Below are 17610 nucleotides of genomic sequence, written 5' to 3'. Positions count from 1 at the left end.
AACAAATAGAAAGTATCAAATTGAAAAGCAGAAGTACAAAAATAAATCCTGATATTATCTTACTGAGGTTTGATATTTTAGTATCAAAGTTCCAGGATTCCAAACCATTGGCACATCCTTGGGGTGACCCCCAAATGGACCTATTGTAGGTATTGTATATTTGTATCAGTCAGGTTTCTGCTATGATAATTCTGCACAGCAAACAACTCCAAAATCAGTAGTTTTCAACAAGAAGCATTTGTTTCTTATTTATGTTCTCTGGTCTGCTTGTTGGCCATGGCTCTGCTATGCTCAGCAGGGACTGGCTTAAGGCTATGGGTCTAGTCTATTAGATTTTGTCTCCTTGTTCTGGGACCAGTGACTACTTGGGGCATGTTTTTGTTTGTTTGTTTGTTTGTTTGTTTTCCCCTAGCTAAGAGAGAAACATAAGAGGCCAAGGCAAACCCTGTGTGTACACTTAAAGCTTCTGCTCCTGTCATGTGTGAACATGTCACTGGCTAAAGCAAGTCATGGGGCTTAGCTCAACATCAATGGGACAAGGAAACATACTTCATTTACTCAGGTGTGGAGGACTTCAAAGCCACATGGCAAAGGATGTAAATGTTTAAATCTATTTCATCCTACTATATTACAAGGTTCTCAAAATACTTCGTTTCTCTCATTCAAAACATTTGTTCCAGTTGAGATTTTGCATTTTTTGGTATGATTCTTTAGCTACTGCCTGTGTTTTCTTCTGGACCTTGAAGGTAGGAATCGTGTCTGTCAGGGCTCACTGTTGTTCTGCCAACACCTAGCACCGTGTTCTGGATGATATCAGGTACTCAGTGAATGAAGAACCATTGTTCAAGTGAATTAGCTCCTAGTCTTCCTAAAAATTATCGCAGGAATGGAAATATATCTTTGTGAGAATTACTGGTGTGATACTAAGGGCCTTGTTTCAAACCTTTCAGAAATCCTCTTGCTACATTTCCATTGTGAGACCTGCAACCCTATGGGAGAGGAACATATCCCATGCAAATGTGAGTAAGTAGAGTGGTGCTATGCAGAATGGTGTCCATAGTGGAATTGTTTTGGTTTCAGTTGCTGGATGCATAAGAAAATTTGTATTTTGTTTTTACCTTATAACTGGGAAATATTTTCTTTTAAATTTCAAAATAAGGAGAACATTAAAAGACATATCCTATGGAATTTTGTATCTCTGTCTGAGATTTACAGTACATTTTTATCTTTTCTACATGGATTATGTAACTGAGAAAATAACTTATTCATTGGATAAGCAATAGTAGAATTCACCGCACATTAGGTGTGTGTGGAGTGCTTGTGTGTGGCACAACATACAGAAACTAGGACAATAATGCCATCTAATATAATCAATAACAATAAACGACTGAGTTCATCAAGTGAAAGACTGACATGTTAGTCAGTTAGTCAGAAAGACTGACATGTTCTCCCCCCATCCCATATTCTACCCACTGGTTGCTAATGATGTCCTGTTGGTGAGAGCCACAGTGAGTGTTTGTTGCTACAGCGTGCAAATGCATGTCTATAAATGACTGCAATGTGCACATGGAGATGGTCGCCATGGCTGGCCTGTCCAGTTGTCATGGCGCTGTGGGAACTTCCCAGGTTCCCTCCCACCAGAGTTCTGTGGACAAAAGTAGGATCTGGAAAGAAAAAAACCTTTCAGCCAACACTTAAATTTACATCCAAAGGGCTCTAATTGCCTTCATTTCCTTCCTATTTACCACACCAGAATGGCAAAGCCCTTTGGAGAGGACCACACAGCTCAATGACACTGAGGAAATCAGAAAGTCCCAAGCATGTGTGGAGAGGGCCATGCTAATTATGTCTTCCAGAGTCTCTGCTTTCCAAAATCTGGGAGCAGGGTTGCTCCAAATTACTACTTGTGGAGAAGTAGCATATGAAAACTGCAAATATTCAAGAGAAGAAATCAAGAGACGTGAAAAATCATATTCTAAGAGTAAAGAAGAAGGCCAACTGTGGGAAGAGGAGAAACATGACCTAGTTGAAAAATGTGACCTGGTTTTCTAACTGTTCTTATATACCACTAAAGCACAGAATGTATCTAAATAAGGTGTCTGAAATATGCTCTTCTACTGGTCATTTTTCCATTTGGGCTTCAAGAACCTCTTAACAATTAACCAGAGGATTCCATGACTCCCCACATGGACTGTATTCAGGAGGAAACAGACCCCAGTGAAGTCCCTGTATTTGACCACTAGTACTTTAAGGCTCTAAGAAGGCAAAGCTTCGTGGAAGGGGATCACAGGCCCATTCACTTGATAAGGAGTGACACACGTCATAGGGAGGATTGGAGATTGCTATTTAGCTTATACTATAGAGATAGAATGCTTCTCAAGCTTATAGACAGGTGCCACCTGGGTGCCTAGCACTCTCTTCCTCCTACAGCTTAAGTAAGCACCAGGAAACAAGTGCAGGCCTACATGAGATCAAGAGGTTGACATAACTGGATCCTCTTTCAAATTGTTTTGTCCCCTTTTTTTTCTTTCTCTGTATCTTTTCCTTCTCCTTCTCTTTCTGCATTTGTGTGACTTTGGAGGAATTCTAGAAGAGGACTAAGAGATTTTGAGATGTATATCTTCTAAAGACTTCTGTGTTATTTGTCATTGTTTTATTATGCTGACTACTATACACTTTATTGCATATTATATATTATAAGTTGTATATTATATCTTGTACATCATATGCTATATATAACATATCTCATATAACATTAGATATCCTAATATATTGCCATATATTATATATCAAATGATCTATATTTGTATGTGTATATATTTTAATTCCATACATTGTATATTAGATTTACTGACCACCTATGTTGGTCAGAAGGCTCTTCTGAAAGCAACAGTAAAGAAAAACTCTTTGCCTTCCAGGAGCCTGTCATATAATGAGGAATGTAAATAATGGAGAATTAAAAAAACAAAACAAAACAGTAATTGCAGGTAGTGAAAACTGCAATGCTGTGAAGAAGATAAATAGGGGTTATCAGGTCAAAGATGATGTGGGTGACAGGAGTATATGGCTTTAGTTAGGGTATAGTGGTCTGGGAAGTCCTCTGTAAAAAGGTGATATTTGAATCTAGTCCAGAGCTGTGAGAAGGGGACACCCGTAACATTCTGGTTCACAGAAAGTTCTTGGAGGCAAACTATTCCAAGCAGAAAGGACAGACTGAGACAGATCAGGCTTAGAACACTAAAGAGTGGACAGAATGTGACCGCACTGGAGTGGAGACTGAAGGAGTGGATGGAGCAGTGGCAGGGGCCAGGGCACAGAGAGCCTCATGGCCAGTGGAAGGACTTTGTCTTCTACATGCAAGACAGAACCTGTAATGAGAGTTTATTTTATAGCAGGAGGTGAAATGATCTGGTTTATTCTTGAATAGGTTCAGTAGGTACTATATGCAGGATGAATTTTTGGGAAATAAGAGACCTTGAGTCCCGTTAAGAAATCTTGGATTATATCAGAGAGGGTAGACAGTGACTAGGACTAGGTTTGTAGCAGCTGAATGAGTTGGAGGAGGTAGTCAGACTTCAGAAATATTTTGGAGATGGAGCTGATAGGCTATCATAATGAATTAAATATGGGGTGTGAAGAAAAATCAAGGAAGAGTTTTGGACTTTTGGCCTAAAAACTGGGATGGATAGTGGTGGAGGTGGTGAGAATCTTGAGAAGAGGTTTTTGAGGGAGACCATCAGTGGTTGCATTTGAAGAATGCTAAGCTTGAGATGCTTAGTACTTAGTATCTCTGTAGTTAGAACTTAGTCTCATGGTCAGACCTTGCTGCAAGAGAGGCAGGGAAATGTCCACTTACTGGGCACATCAACCTCAAAGTAGGGTTCCATCACAGAGGATGAGAGGAGAATGGATGTGGGGGTAGGTGCCTAAGAGTATCTGCCACAGAAATAATAACAATATGACCCAAAATATGGTTTCCAAAAACAATTACTCTGGCCCATGATTCATGGGCCAAAGAAGAAATAATGATGAAAATGAGAATACTCAGAATGGAATGATAATAATTTTAAAAGTGATAGTGCAGCTGAAGTGGTTCTTAGGGGTAGACTTATACTTTAAATGTCATCATAGAGAAAAATGAAGGTTGAACATTAATGAGGCATTCAACTTAAGGAGGAGTTACTCAAACAACAAAATGAATTCCAAGGAAGCAGGAAAAAGGAGATAAAAAAGTAAGAGGAAAAAGTCACCAAAATAGAAACCAAAAAATACAGTTAGAGATAATTAACAAAATCAAAAACTTGTTATTGGAAGGAGTATATAAAATAGATAAACCAACCAAGATGGATCAAGGAAAAAAAAAAGAGGAGAAACAATATTATGGATGAAAAGAGAAACATAAGTACTGACACAAGGGAAACTTATAAAACCTGGAGTCAATACTATAAATAACTTATGTGAACAATTAAAAACACACTATTGAATCAATATTCAGAAATTTTCATTTTCTTAAATTTTCTCAAAAATAGCAGGCCAAGAGTTTTGGAGCTGAGTTATTAAAATTTCAAATGTCAGGTAATCCTTATATGGAGGAAGAGGAGAAGCCTCTTCTAAGTTATTTTTTTGAAGTTAGCAAAACTTCTAAAATAAAATGGAATACTATGGATTAATCTCATTTATGAAGAATATTATATTAAATACTAGCAAAATCAAATTCAATAATGTATACAATAAAATATATCATAATCAAGTAGAATTTATTCCAGGGATACAAGAATAGTTTCTTATGAAAAAATCAATTCATGAGATATATAGCAAGAGACTTACAGAGTAAAATCATATAACCATCCCAGTGGATATGTCAACATTAATTTATGGGAAAAAAAAAACTCTTCTAGAAAAGTGGGAATAGAAGGGAACTTCCTTAACTTGAAAAAAATCTATAAAAATCTACAGAAAAAATAATTAGACTTAATAGGGAGCCTTTGGAAGCATTTCTATTAAAGTAAGGGAAAATAAGAATGTTTACTATTATTGCTTCTATTAAAAAATGTCCTGGGGGACCAAAGCAATGAAATATAAGAAAAAAAAAGATATAAAAAAAGGTTTTTTGGGGAAAAAAGATAATATTGATTATATAACCTTCAAAATCTAAAATTATTTCATAATATTAAAACTTATAAATTATTAAAACCAAAATTATAATTTACTTTGGAATAGATATAACAAAATATTTGTAAGGCATATATGGATAAAATTATAAAGCATTACTTAAGTATATGTAAAGGAGGGTCTGAATAAAGGAAGAGATGCTATGCTAATGAGTGAGAAGATTATCATGGAATTTTCCTAAAGTTAGGGTGGGTCCTACAAATTGCATGAAAGATAAAAGACTAAGAGTAAATGAGGGAGTTATGAAGAATAAAATGTGGAAACTTTCTGACCAGATATCAACATTTTTATAAAGCCATAATAAGACAGTGAGCTCAAGAAATGGCTGATTTGGGCACCTGGGTTGTTCTGTGGGTTAAGCGTCCAACTCTTGGTTTTGGCTCAGGTCATGATCTCGGGATCATGAGATCGAGCCCTGTGATGGACTCTGCACTCAGTACGGAGTCTGCTTGACATTCTTTCCCCGTTCCTCTCTTTCCTCCTCTGCTCCTTTGCCTGCTTGTGCTCTCTCTCTCTCAAATAAATAAAATATTTAAGAAAAAAAAAAAAGAATAGGCTGATAGAACATAGTAGAATACATACTGCTTTCTGGAAAGGATGGCTTTAGGTGGTTCCCCATTTTAATCACAGAGCCACATCAGTGATTGTACACTAAACACATATTTTAAAGTCATGAGCTATTCAAGGCTTGTATATAAGCTATCATGGATTCGAGTGGAGAAAGATGTAGTAGAGTCAGTCATAAAACAAGTTAGTAACCTTGCAATGGATCATTTCCACAGCAAGTGGTAAAACAGACATTTGAAGGAATGAACCAGGAGGTAGCTAGTCATGGGTGAGCTGAGGACTGTGGAAAGTAAGGTAAATGTAGGGCGGGTCATGATAGTTATGACCTAGAAAAGAGCATCAGTTCCTCAGCAGGTGTGTGTGAGTTAGATTTGCACAGGGAAGGCATTTTTAGATCTTTCATGAATGAGTTATTTGAGAAGTGGTGTGTCTTCATCTCAGCATGCCTCGGTAGCAAGCTGATTCTCTATCTCCTCTGTGATTTCAGCAGGAAATGAATCCAGCTGTGGCTCAGATGATCTGGGCATACATTTTATGTTCAACTAAAGTGCTTCGGCAGACTTTTAAGTGTGGCCTCTAAGTAATTTTAGAAATGTTTGCCTTTTCCAATATCCACTATGAATATCTGAGAGAAAAGGAGAAGAATGCCCATTCACTTTGACCGAAAACTGATAAAAACTGGCCCAGAGGATAACTGGAGAGTCAGTGTCCTACAGAAATGACACAAAGGTGGCATATCTGCATACCTGGGGGAGGTCCTCTTAGAGATCTGCTGGTGCCCAGTAATGTGCTCTGCCCAGAATCAGAGGACACAGAGCTGGAAAGTGGTGCATTGCAGAGGTGAAATCATAGGCACAGAACTATGAATGAATACCTCATGCTTTGCCTTTTAACAGATCTGGGTTGTTGTCAGCATAAAATGAGTTAATTAGGGTTAGGTGTTTCATTCATTCAACAAACTGTATTAAGTGCAATATATACCAGGCACAGTTTCAGGCTTCTAGCAGTGAACAAAATAAATGACCTTGACTTCATGGAGATTCCATTCTAGTGTGAGAGTCAGACAATACACTGAGAGGTCAGATACTGGTAAGTACTGTAGAGAAAAGGTAGGATCACAGAATGGGGGCATGTGCCATTGTTGAGTGTACCAAAAAGGATTGTTATTTGCACTCAACAGAAGCTGACTCTGGTTGATTCGTCAGAGAAATGATTGAGCAAAATAAAATTGGGTGGTTCACAGGATCTGTGGGAGGGCCATGGAACCAGATCTGGGGATAGGCTTCCTGGAAGAGTGACTCAAAGAACATGGTACAGCTGATCGATACTGGCGGCCACCTACATCACCTCCACCACTGAGAATGAGATGCCACAGTTTGCACTGCTGACATTTCTGTGGGACGCTTGAACTTGCAGCAGAAAGAGAAAGAACTTCCTGCCCTTACCTCCCATGTTACTAATTCATGAGTCTGGCTGCTGATGTCAGTGCCTGGACCTTGACAGTGTCCCTTTCTCAGATTTATTTTAAGATTCAACAAGTTAGGGCTAATAAACAACTTCAGCAAAGCTTCAGTAGGCAAAATCAACATGCAAAAACCAGTTGTGTTTCTGGATGCTAGCAAAGAAGAGTGAAAAGGAAATTAAAACAGTTCTATTTACATATTTATTCCATTTATGTATCTAGGAATAAATTTGACCAAAGAAGATTAGGATTTATATGTTGGATACTATAATAAATGCTGAAAGAAATTAAAGACCACCCAAATAAATGGGCAGGCATCCTGCATTCATAGATTAGAAGGTTTGGCATTACTAGTATGATAATATTGTCCAAAGTGATCTACAAATTTAATGCAATCTGATCAATATCCCAACTTTTCCTTTTAAGAAATAGAAAAATTCATCCTAAAATCTATGGAATCTTAAGGGACCCCAAATAGCCAAAGCAATGTTGAAAAAATACAAATTTGGAGAGCTCATACTTCTTGATTTCAAAACTTACTACAAAGCTATAGTAATCTCAACTGTGTGGTACATTCATAAGGTTAAACATATAGACCAATGGAATAGAACTGACAGCCCAGAAATAAACCCTCACACATATGGTCAATTGATTTTTGACAAGCATGTTAATACCATTCAATGGGGAAAAGGACAGTCTTTTCAAGAAATTGTACTAGGAGAGCTGGATATTCACATGAAAAAAAATGCAGCTGGACCTTACACAAGATATGCAAATTAACTTAGAGTGGATCAAAGACCTAAATAGGAGTTAAAATGGTTAAAATCCTAGAGGAAAACAGGGAAAAATTCTCATTCATTGCCATTAGTATAGCAATGATTTCTTAAAGATGATACCAAAGCATAGGCAACAAAAGAAAAAATGAGCTGGATTTCAACAGAATTAAACACCTTTGTACATCAAAGGACACTATTAGGAGAATGAAAAGACAACCCACAGGATGGGAGAACATATTTGCAAATTATATCTGATAAGAGGTTAATATGCAGAATAAATAAAGAGCTCCTACAACTCAACAACAAAAACCAAATAATATGATTTAAAAATGGCCAAAGGGCTTGAATAGACATTTCTGTGAAGAACATATATAAATGGCTAATCAGCATATGAAAGGAGACCAACACCATTAGTCATTAGTGAAATAAAAAAAAAAACACAGTAAGAAACTACTTTACACCCACTAGATGACCATTATTAGAAAAACAGAAACTACCAAATGTTGGTAAGAATATGGAAAAATTAGGGGTGCCTGGGTGGCTCAGTCATTAGGCATCTGCCTTCAGCTCAGGTCATGATCCCAGGACCCCGGGATCAAACCCTGCATTGGGCTCCCTGCTCCGTGGTGCGCCTGTGTTTCCCTCTCCCACTCCTCGTGCTTGTGTTCCCTCTCTCGCTGTCTCTCTCTCTGTCAAATAAATAAGTAAAATCTTAAAAATAAAAAGAATATGGAAAAATTGGAACCCTCTGTGCATTGCTGGTAAGAATGTAAAATGGTATAACCACTATGGGTATATACCCAAATGAATTAAAAAAAAAGACTCAAACAGATATGAGTATGCCAATGTTCGTAGCAGCTCTCTTCACCATAGCCAAAAGTTAGAAACAACCCAGGGTCCTCAATAGATGAAAGAATAAGCATACTGTGGTATATACATTCAATGGACTGAACCATAAAAAGGAATGAAGCTTTGATACATGCTACAATGTGGACGAGCCTTGGAAACATTACGCTAAGGGAAAATTATTGTATGATTATACTTATGTGCAGTCTGTGGCTCCAGCGTCAGAAACTAATCAATGGCTTGCTGAATGAATATGCAAACATCGGGTAGAAAGAAGAGGGGAACTCAAGGGAAGTTCTGTATTTTTCATTCATTGAAATAGAAAGGATGGAACTGGTAAACATGTCCTTGGGCTATCAAGTTAAGAAAATCATGACATATAGAGGAAGTATATTCCAGGCAGAAAGAACGGTGAGTGCAAAGGTCCTGAAACAATAAGGTAGGATAGGATATTGAGGGAATAGCAAAGTCACAAGTGGAGAGTACTAGATGAAATGAGAGATAAGAGGACTTCCTTGTTGCCTGGACAGTCCAGGTTTATACCTGTCGTTTCAGGATAATTGTCAGTAAGTTCCCTTGTTATGCTAAAAAAAGTATTGAATTGGCCAATACCATTGTGTAGATGCCAGATCCTGTTTGGCCTGTCTGTCTGTTTGTATCTATGCGGGTTCCAGTCCTGTTTGGTTCAGGAAGAAACCAATGGAGATTGTACTCTGAGTAAGATGAGGAACCCCTGGAGGGCTGTGAGTGGCAGGATATGACTTTGGTTTAACAGGACTGTTCAGCGGGCTTCTTGGAGGTTGCAAACAAGTTTGCAGGCGTGGATTTCTCTCAGGAGATGGGGCTCTTGCAGGAAGAGTGCCCAGGCAGCTGGCCTGATTCTCAAGATCTCCCCCCAGGTCTAACACCTGGAGCCTCAGGCAAAACTTCAGGGTACCTGAGGGTGTTCAACCCACTTCAAAGCTGCCTTGCTTCATGAAAGAGGGAGGGCGACTGCAGTCTGCTCTGTGTCTTATAAGCAATCCCACACTGCAGGACTGGTTGCTAGAACTCGAATCACCTTCCTTCTGTGATACATACTTTGTGCCTGAGCATCAAGGCCTGACATTAATAACTATTTCGGGAAGACTGTGAGTGGCAGAGGACTCTGAGCGCTTAGACAGCCTCCTTCACTCATGGTAGAGGTGATGTCGTTCAATGAGCTTCAGGGTTTTAGAGTGTTGAGAAAGGATGAAAGAAGCCAGAGAAAACCTGAGGGGCAGGACAGGATGGATTTCCAAAACAGTGGTTCAGTTCCAGAGTCGAGTTTGGAATTACCGTCAAGCCCTTGACTATATTCCAGGTTCCTTAGCAATGTGATGTTGAGGGTGCTGGCACCTGCTTTCAGGTGGCTATTGTTTGAATGGGTGGCAAATGGAATGAATGGTGAAAGATGGAGATGATACAAGCAAACCTGGGGTCCGATGGCCTGAGTTCAATTCTGGCTTTGCTGCTTTCCACCCTATGAGATACCTTAACTTCCTCATCTTCCCATGCCTTGTCTTCCCCTGCTTTCGCTTCCTCATCTGTAACATGGGATAATGATAGCACCTATCTCATAAGGCTGTTGTGGGTTTAATGTACATTGCCTAGAGCAGTGCTGGCACACGTGGAAAATCTGTCACGCATGTTAGCTTTTACTACTATTCCTTCTGACTAAGGCACTGTTTATGCCCCTCTTTCTCATGAGACCACTCCATTTTTTTCAAAAAAGAAGGAAACTGTTGTCCTATTGTTTGTTTGCTTTTGACTTTTGGAAGTTAACTGGTATTGAATCTTATAGACTAAGACGTTGAAGGTGTTTTGAGGCTGGTCTATTTTGATCGCAGTGATTGGGCATGCTGTCCTCTGTTTTGGGAAGTAGGTGGATTATTTCCTGTGGAGGCCTCTGTACATCCATCAGCCAATATTGCTGGTTTAACAAAGTCAAGCTTAAAATTATTGTATGATTATACTTATGTGCATATGTGATTATACTTATCTTTTACCTCAGATTTTCACTTTCCTTTCAAATATGAGAAAAATCAAACTAAACTTGTGAAATTTCAAGGGAAAACTTTTTTTGGTTTATTTAATTCTGACTAGACCGGTAAAATTTAGAACCCTGGTAAACAGAAATGATGAAATTGATTATCCTCAGAAAAAATAAGGCAAGGATTCACTCATATAGAAGGTGACATCATTACAATTCATTATAATCATTTAAAAACTTTACTGAGGGGCGCCTGGGTGGCTCAGTGGGTTAAGCCTCTGCCTTCAGCTCAGGTCATGATCTCAGGGTCCTGGGATCAAGCCCCGCATCGGGTTCTCTGCTCAGCAGGGAGCCTGCTTCCTCCTCTCTCTCTGCCTGCCTCTCTGCCTACTTGTGATCCCTCTCTCTGTGTCAAATAAATAAATAAAATCTTAAAAAAAACTTTATTGAGTATTATCTGGATATAGTTATGAATCTGCTTTTCCTGAGTAGTTTTCATATTCTGTTAATGGGTTACTTATATAACACAAGAATGAGTGCATCTCAAGGAAAGATATATTTGGATTCATTACTCATCATAAGTATAATTATTGTTTAACAATATTATGAAGGGCTAATGATGAGATGCAGGTGTTTAAACATGCAGTGCCCGTAGATTTGACATGGTATTCAGTTCTAGGCATATACATTTTTAAAGACTTCTATTCACCAAGGGGACAATAAAACTCTACACAATGATAAGTGTGTTTGCTAAAAACATGACGTGACTGGTTAATTTTTAGTCTTTAGATTTTAAAATGGATTTTTTGGTGTGTGTGCAGTGACACTTGTTTCTCAACTTGCTGGTCTATACTTTAAACTTTAGCGTAAAAAATAAAACAGAGCTATATTGATAAAACCCACCTCTCTGGGCCCTTACAATCATCTCTGGAAGGTGATGGGAAGTGGAAGACACATGTACATTTCAACTTCAGACTGTGCAAATAAACTTCAGAGTGGTAGTCTGAAGTTTTGACACATATTTTCTACCTGGAATTAATGGTACCTTGGGACGGATGTGGCTCAAACTTCTCACTTTCTACGTGAGAAAACGGAGGCTGGAGGAGGTCTTGATTTGCCCAAGGAAACAGGGCTGGTGGACCACACTCTTTGTACACTCAAACCTGAGCCCATTAATTGTTGTTACAGAACTTTTCCTAGCATGCTATGTTACCTCTCATCAAATGTGAGACTCTATTTGAATTCTTGACTCAATAGACACTTTTGAGTATTGGCTATGTGCCTGTTCTAGGCTCTAGGATCTCTAAATTCTTAAACTTGGTTTTGATGTCACTATTCTGCTCTTTATTCTTCTATGGGCTAATGTTTCCTTCATTAAGTTCTGTGAGTGTGTTAATATGTTTGTGGCTTATCTTAAAATTTTAGCCCTTAATTGGGAAGGAGCTAAACTGGGAAAGAAAATTTCCAGTTTTAAATTGGGAAGAAACCAACATTTACTGAACACTGCTATGCACTTTATAGGTGCCTTTATGAAAAACTTATGAGCTGGCATTGCACCCTAAAAAAAGAAAAGCTAAATTATTTGATGAGGTTTAAATATCTTTTAAGTGACAGTGCAGGAAATTTGTTCACCCACAGTTAAGATAGTGTCTGGCATCCAAACCACTTCAATTTTGTTGAATGAATGAATGCATCCGTGCATGCTGGACTTTAAACTCAGGTCTATATGGCTCTAAAGATCTTTCCACTATATTCAGTTACCTTTTTTGTATCCCCTAGGGTTAGAAACATACTGGCTTTAAATACTACCTAGCATATAAGCAATGTTTTCATAAAAACTTTTGCTTATAATGGCACATAAATTCCCTAAGACTTAGAATGCTCACATAGCTGTCATTATATAAATCTTTGAAGAATAAGAAACTAGATACATAAAAAATTAATTTTTAAAATTATCATCAGAAGATCGAAGGAGATAACAATGAGCATAATAGAGCTGTGAATATTCTTCAAAATCCTGGAGGCATGAATATGCCCTCTTGATTTGAGGCAGCTCTGTCTGCATTGTGACTTCCAAGCACTTCTGGTAATTTTCCCAATCCATGAAAGGGTCACAGCACCCAGACCTCACTTAATTAAATGATTTACGTGGATGTATGATTTCAGTTCAAAACAGCTTACATTTCCCCGGGCTAAGCAACTTTTTGATGTTACCTCATCTTATCGTTCAATGGTTTTTAAAAATATGTTCCCATTTTTTAGGTGGGGAAAGTTGAATTCAAGAATGGCTAAGTAGAGGGGTACATAAGCGGGTCAGTGTGTTAAGCGTCTGATTCTTGGTTTGAGCTCGGGTCATGATCTCAGGGTCCCGGGATCCAGCCCCACATCGGGCCCCTCACTTACTGGGAAGTCTGCTTGTCTCCCTTTCCTTCTGCCCCTCCACCTGCTCCTGTTTGTGCCCTCTCTCTCTTTAAAAAAAAAAAAAAAAGTTAAGTAGAGATTAAATCCCATAGCACAAGTCCAACTACTACATTACCTTGGTTGTGGTTTATTTTCACACTCCCAGTAATTTGCCACCTTGTTCATTTAAAGAATGAATTTAAAGAATTCATTTAAATAACATGCATTACTTATTATTATATTATGTGAAGCTGAGCCAGAGAAACACAAGTCAAATGGTGGCCAAGAGCATGCATCTACATTTTCTCACGTATAAAGAAATATGAGAACCAAGTTTATTCATTGCAGCATTCGCTGAGGTAGCCAAAACTCAGAAAATATTTATCAACAGGGACTGGTTAAATGTATTCTTAACACTATATAATACTATAGCCTTTAAAAGAATGAGGCAGGATGCTATGTGCTGATGAGAAGACATGCCCCTGATGAATCAATAAACAGAAGAAGCAAATTGTAGGCAATTAAGTATCATATTGTGAGAAGGGTGACAAAGACAAGGTGCATGTGTACGTTCAAAATCCTTGACCTCTCCACTGGCCTTGGAAGAGAAAAATGTCTTTGTTGTTTGGGCCCACCAGCCATGTCAGACCTTTTACTGGGTTAATCCAGTAATGGTTATAGAGAAGAACTGAGAGAATCCTAGGAAGGCTAGTGATTTTGGAATGAAATAAAGCTCCTAAGGAATAAAATTATATTTAGAAGAGGCAGGAGGAAAGGGGAAAACTAAAACTAGCATGGATTGAATTTTGAGGAGATTTATTGGTGGGGTGGGGAGGACAAAGTTGTGTGTGTGTGTAGTGGGGGAAAGGCAGAGGGAAGGAAGCAGGGGGAGGAGCGAGAGAGAGAGAGAGAGAGAGAGAGGAAGCTACCATGCTGTGAAGAACAGGACTTTGAGGAGAGAGGGGAAGATAACAGACACAATTTCAGAACACATTACTGTTTGCCATGTAACGCAATACTTCTTTTATTATTTCTTAAAAAATTACTGATGGAAAGATTTTACTTGCTTTCCAACTAGTTTTTGGATGTAGGGATTAAGCTTGCTTTCTTTTGAATGTGGCACTCATACTGAAGTGGATGAGCCATGAAGGAACAGATTTATTTGGCTTACATCATGCTCTCGTTTGCATAAAAAGAGTGTATGTGTACAATCATACTATACATGCATCAAAACTTTCTGAAAGCAACCAAGAACATTTTTGTAGTGTTAATTACCTCTTGAGAGTGGTGACGTTGGGATACTCTTCTATACTGTTTAAGATTTTTAGAGTGGGCATTTATTACTTTTAAAAATTTAAAAATAGATTTATTTTAGTGGTACTGTTTATATTTCTCATAAACAGAATAGGAATATTAAGTGAAGGAGTTGTCCCAAGCAACAGTATGTTTCTTGCCTCTTGAAGTTTAAACAACTACATCAATTTTTATTGGAAGACCAATAGTGCAGAGACCAAAGGGAAGATCTAGCCAAATCGCTAAGGATTTAATTCCTCACAATGGCTCTAGGGAGTGTATCAGGAGGGCATTTCTATTTTCAAATTGCAGAAAGGGCCACAGGGGTTCATAGCATCTATGTGAATCGAGACAGCTGAATTTGGAAAATCTAAGATGTTTCCATAGATTAAGAAACAAAGATATTTGCCTAAAATTGGGGAGGCAGTGGGGGGTCTCTCTCTTCATTTTCTACTGGGTACTGCCTCCTCACATAGCAAAGAATTGGTTTGATGCTGAATAGATCAGAAAACAAAACAAACGAAAAAGCCAGACAAATGTTTATCCTGAGGTCTAAGGGATCAATACATAAAACTCCTCTCTTCTTTGAATGAATTTTGAACCAGTGAGAAGATAGAGAAGCTGGCCGATAGATGTTGAAATACCAGATAGGTTAGGAATGTGATTTAGGTGTTTGGGCAACATGGGCTTTCTGTTCGGACCTGCAAAATGGCAGCCTTGCCTGAACTACCATGGTAAAACTTGGAAAAGGCAGAACTCCCCAAGGGTGGGAAACAACAGACTCTTCCTGATAGGCTTACCTCATGACTAAAAGCAGACTGGAATCACCTGCTTTTTGAGACCCCCAAAGACAAAGGAGAGTGCATTGAGGTAAGCATGCTCAGCTCTTTTCTCCAAATTCCCTAATTAAGTAAAAATCTCCAGGAATTGATGAGAAGGCAGGTGTGATTTGCAGGCAGGGTCTTCTCTCCAGGACAAAACTGGAACATATGTTTTTCTAAAAAAAGTGAGAGGTTTAAATGGGTGAGGACCTACACTCCTCATGTGGGAATTGGTTCCTTAGAATGAAGCCTTCTCATTCTGGTGTTTGGAGGAGCCCCAGCCAGCTCACCCACCCAGAAGTGAAGCCAGTCAGTTCAAATGCCTTGACCACCTCTACCAAGCTCATGGTCATGGGAAAAAGCCTTGAATTCTCCAATAAGAGAAGCACATCTGCACAAACAGAAAGGAAACTCATCAACTAGGCTTTTATTCATAATATAGGCATACCTTGTAGATATTGTGGATTTGGTCCTAGACCATTGCAATAAAGTGAAAACCACAATAGAGTCAGTCAAATAAATTTGTATTGTTTTTCGGTGCTTATAAAAGTTGTTTACACTATACTATATTAAGTGTGCAATAACATCATGTCTTAAAAACCCAACACATTATATAATTATATTAATTAAACTATACTTTATTGTTAAAAAATGCTAACCATCATCTGAGCTTTTAGCAAGTTGTAATCATCAATCACAGATCACCATAACAAATATAAGAATAATGAAAAAGTTTGAAATATTGTAAGAATTATCAAAATGTGACACAGATGCACCAAGTGAGCAAATGCTGTTGGGAAAAAGGTGCTGATAGATTTGCTCTATGCAGGGTTGTCAGGAAATTTCAATTTGTAAAAAATGCAATATCTGTGAAGCATAATAAAGAAAATGCTATAAAAAGATGTATACCTATACCAAGGACTGCCAATATTTAAGGGAAACCAATTGCACAAAAAGAACCAAGAAGACCCAATAAAGAAATTGGAATTGGAAAAAACAGATATAATTCAGAAGCCAGAAGATGATATCTAATTAGTGCCTTCTAGGGAATTCTGAGAAAATCCATGAAATAAGAACAGCTGTGTCCTTGAAAAAGAAGCCCTCAACAAACAGAAAGTGTTCATGGACTCAAATATATGCTTGTTAAAAGTAAATAGTTTAACAGATTACTGCAAGAAGAAGTTGAACATATTCCAGAATGTAAGGCAAGAATAAAACATAAGAAAAATGCAAGAGGAAAGTTAAGGCATGGGGAATCAGTCAAAAAGTCATCAAAGCAAATGTAGAAGATAGAGAGACACAGGATAGACGTGGCCTGAAGCACCAGTTCCTCCTCACTGGTGCATCAGTGAAGCTGCAAGCAGGAGTGTGTAGGGCTGCCACGCCCAGGCTCTGATCTTCATCTTCTTCCATCAAGTTCCGTGTTACCATTTCTCCTACTTCTGCTGTTCCCATTTGACTTCTCTCTCTCTTCTCTTTAATGTTCAATTAGCCAACATACAGTACATCATTAGTTTTTGATGTAGTGTTCAATAATTCGTTAGTTGCGTTTGACTTCTCCTGAACTGAGAGCTCGGCAATGTACCCAAGTTTGGAGAGCTCATTGTTAGTGCCTGAGACAGCAGTGGAGCTATGCTGACCAGTCTTTTTTTTTTTTTTTTAAATTTTATTTATTTATTTGACAGACAGAGATCACAAGTAGGCAGAGAGGCAGGCAGAGAGAGAGAGGAAGGGAAGCAGGTTCCCCGCTGAGCAGAGAGCCCGATGTGGGGCTCAATCCCAGGACCCTGAGACCATCACCTGAGCCCAAGGCAGAGGCTTAACCCACTGAGCCACCCAAGAACCCCTATGCTGACCAGTCTTAATGAATCTTTTGCTTCAGGATGATGTCAGAGTAAGCACTGTTGTAATATAAGTAGCCTGAGTATAGACTTCATAGAATAAATTCTGGACATGCCAGGGGAAAATGATTTGAACTAAAGATTAGAAGTTTGAGATCTAAAACCAAATCAAGTTATGAAGATGAATAAAATTGATAATCTTACATATATTTAAGTTTGGGGTAGGGAGAGTCATTTGGACAGTTATTTGAATTTCTGTGTGACTCATTTTCCTCCTCTGTAAAATGGGGAGAGGAAAGTACTGATTTTATTGGGTTACCATTTGATGAATTCACAGGTCTGAAGTGTTTATAACAATGCCTGGTCTATACAAGGTACTCAATAAAGAGTTTGTTGTTACTGCTATATAATGAATAGCAGA

At 38.4% G+C, this 17610-nt stretch overlaps 1 protein-coding gene across 1 annotated transcript in view; it reads left to right on the top strand.

Moving 5' to 3' along the window:
* The first annotated feature begins 387 nt into the window (after positions 1-387).
* CUNH12orf42 (chromosome unknown C12orf42 homolog) overlaps positions 388-17610 on the top strand; it is an 82705-nt gene continuing 65482 nt past the window's right edge. The window contains 3 exon segments of the mRNA XM_032844327.1: positions 388-545; positions 548-562; positions 951-1019. Coding sequence (XP_032700218.1) covers positions 510-545; positions 548-562; positions 951-1019 — 120 coding nt within the window. The 5' untranslated portion in view covers positions 388-509.

The sequence above is a fragment of the Lontra canadensis genome, unplaced genomic scaffold (genome assembly GCF_010015895.1).
Source record: "Lontra canadensis isolate GAN:19392208 unplaced genomic scaffold, GSC_riverotter_1.0 scaffold150, whole genome shotgun sequence".
NCBI lineage: Eukaryota > Metazoa > Chordata > Mammalia > Carnivora > Mustelidae > Lontra > Lontra canadensis.
Note: the sequence above shows the minus strand (reverse complement) of the source record. Positions and strands in the feature narration are given on the sequence as shown.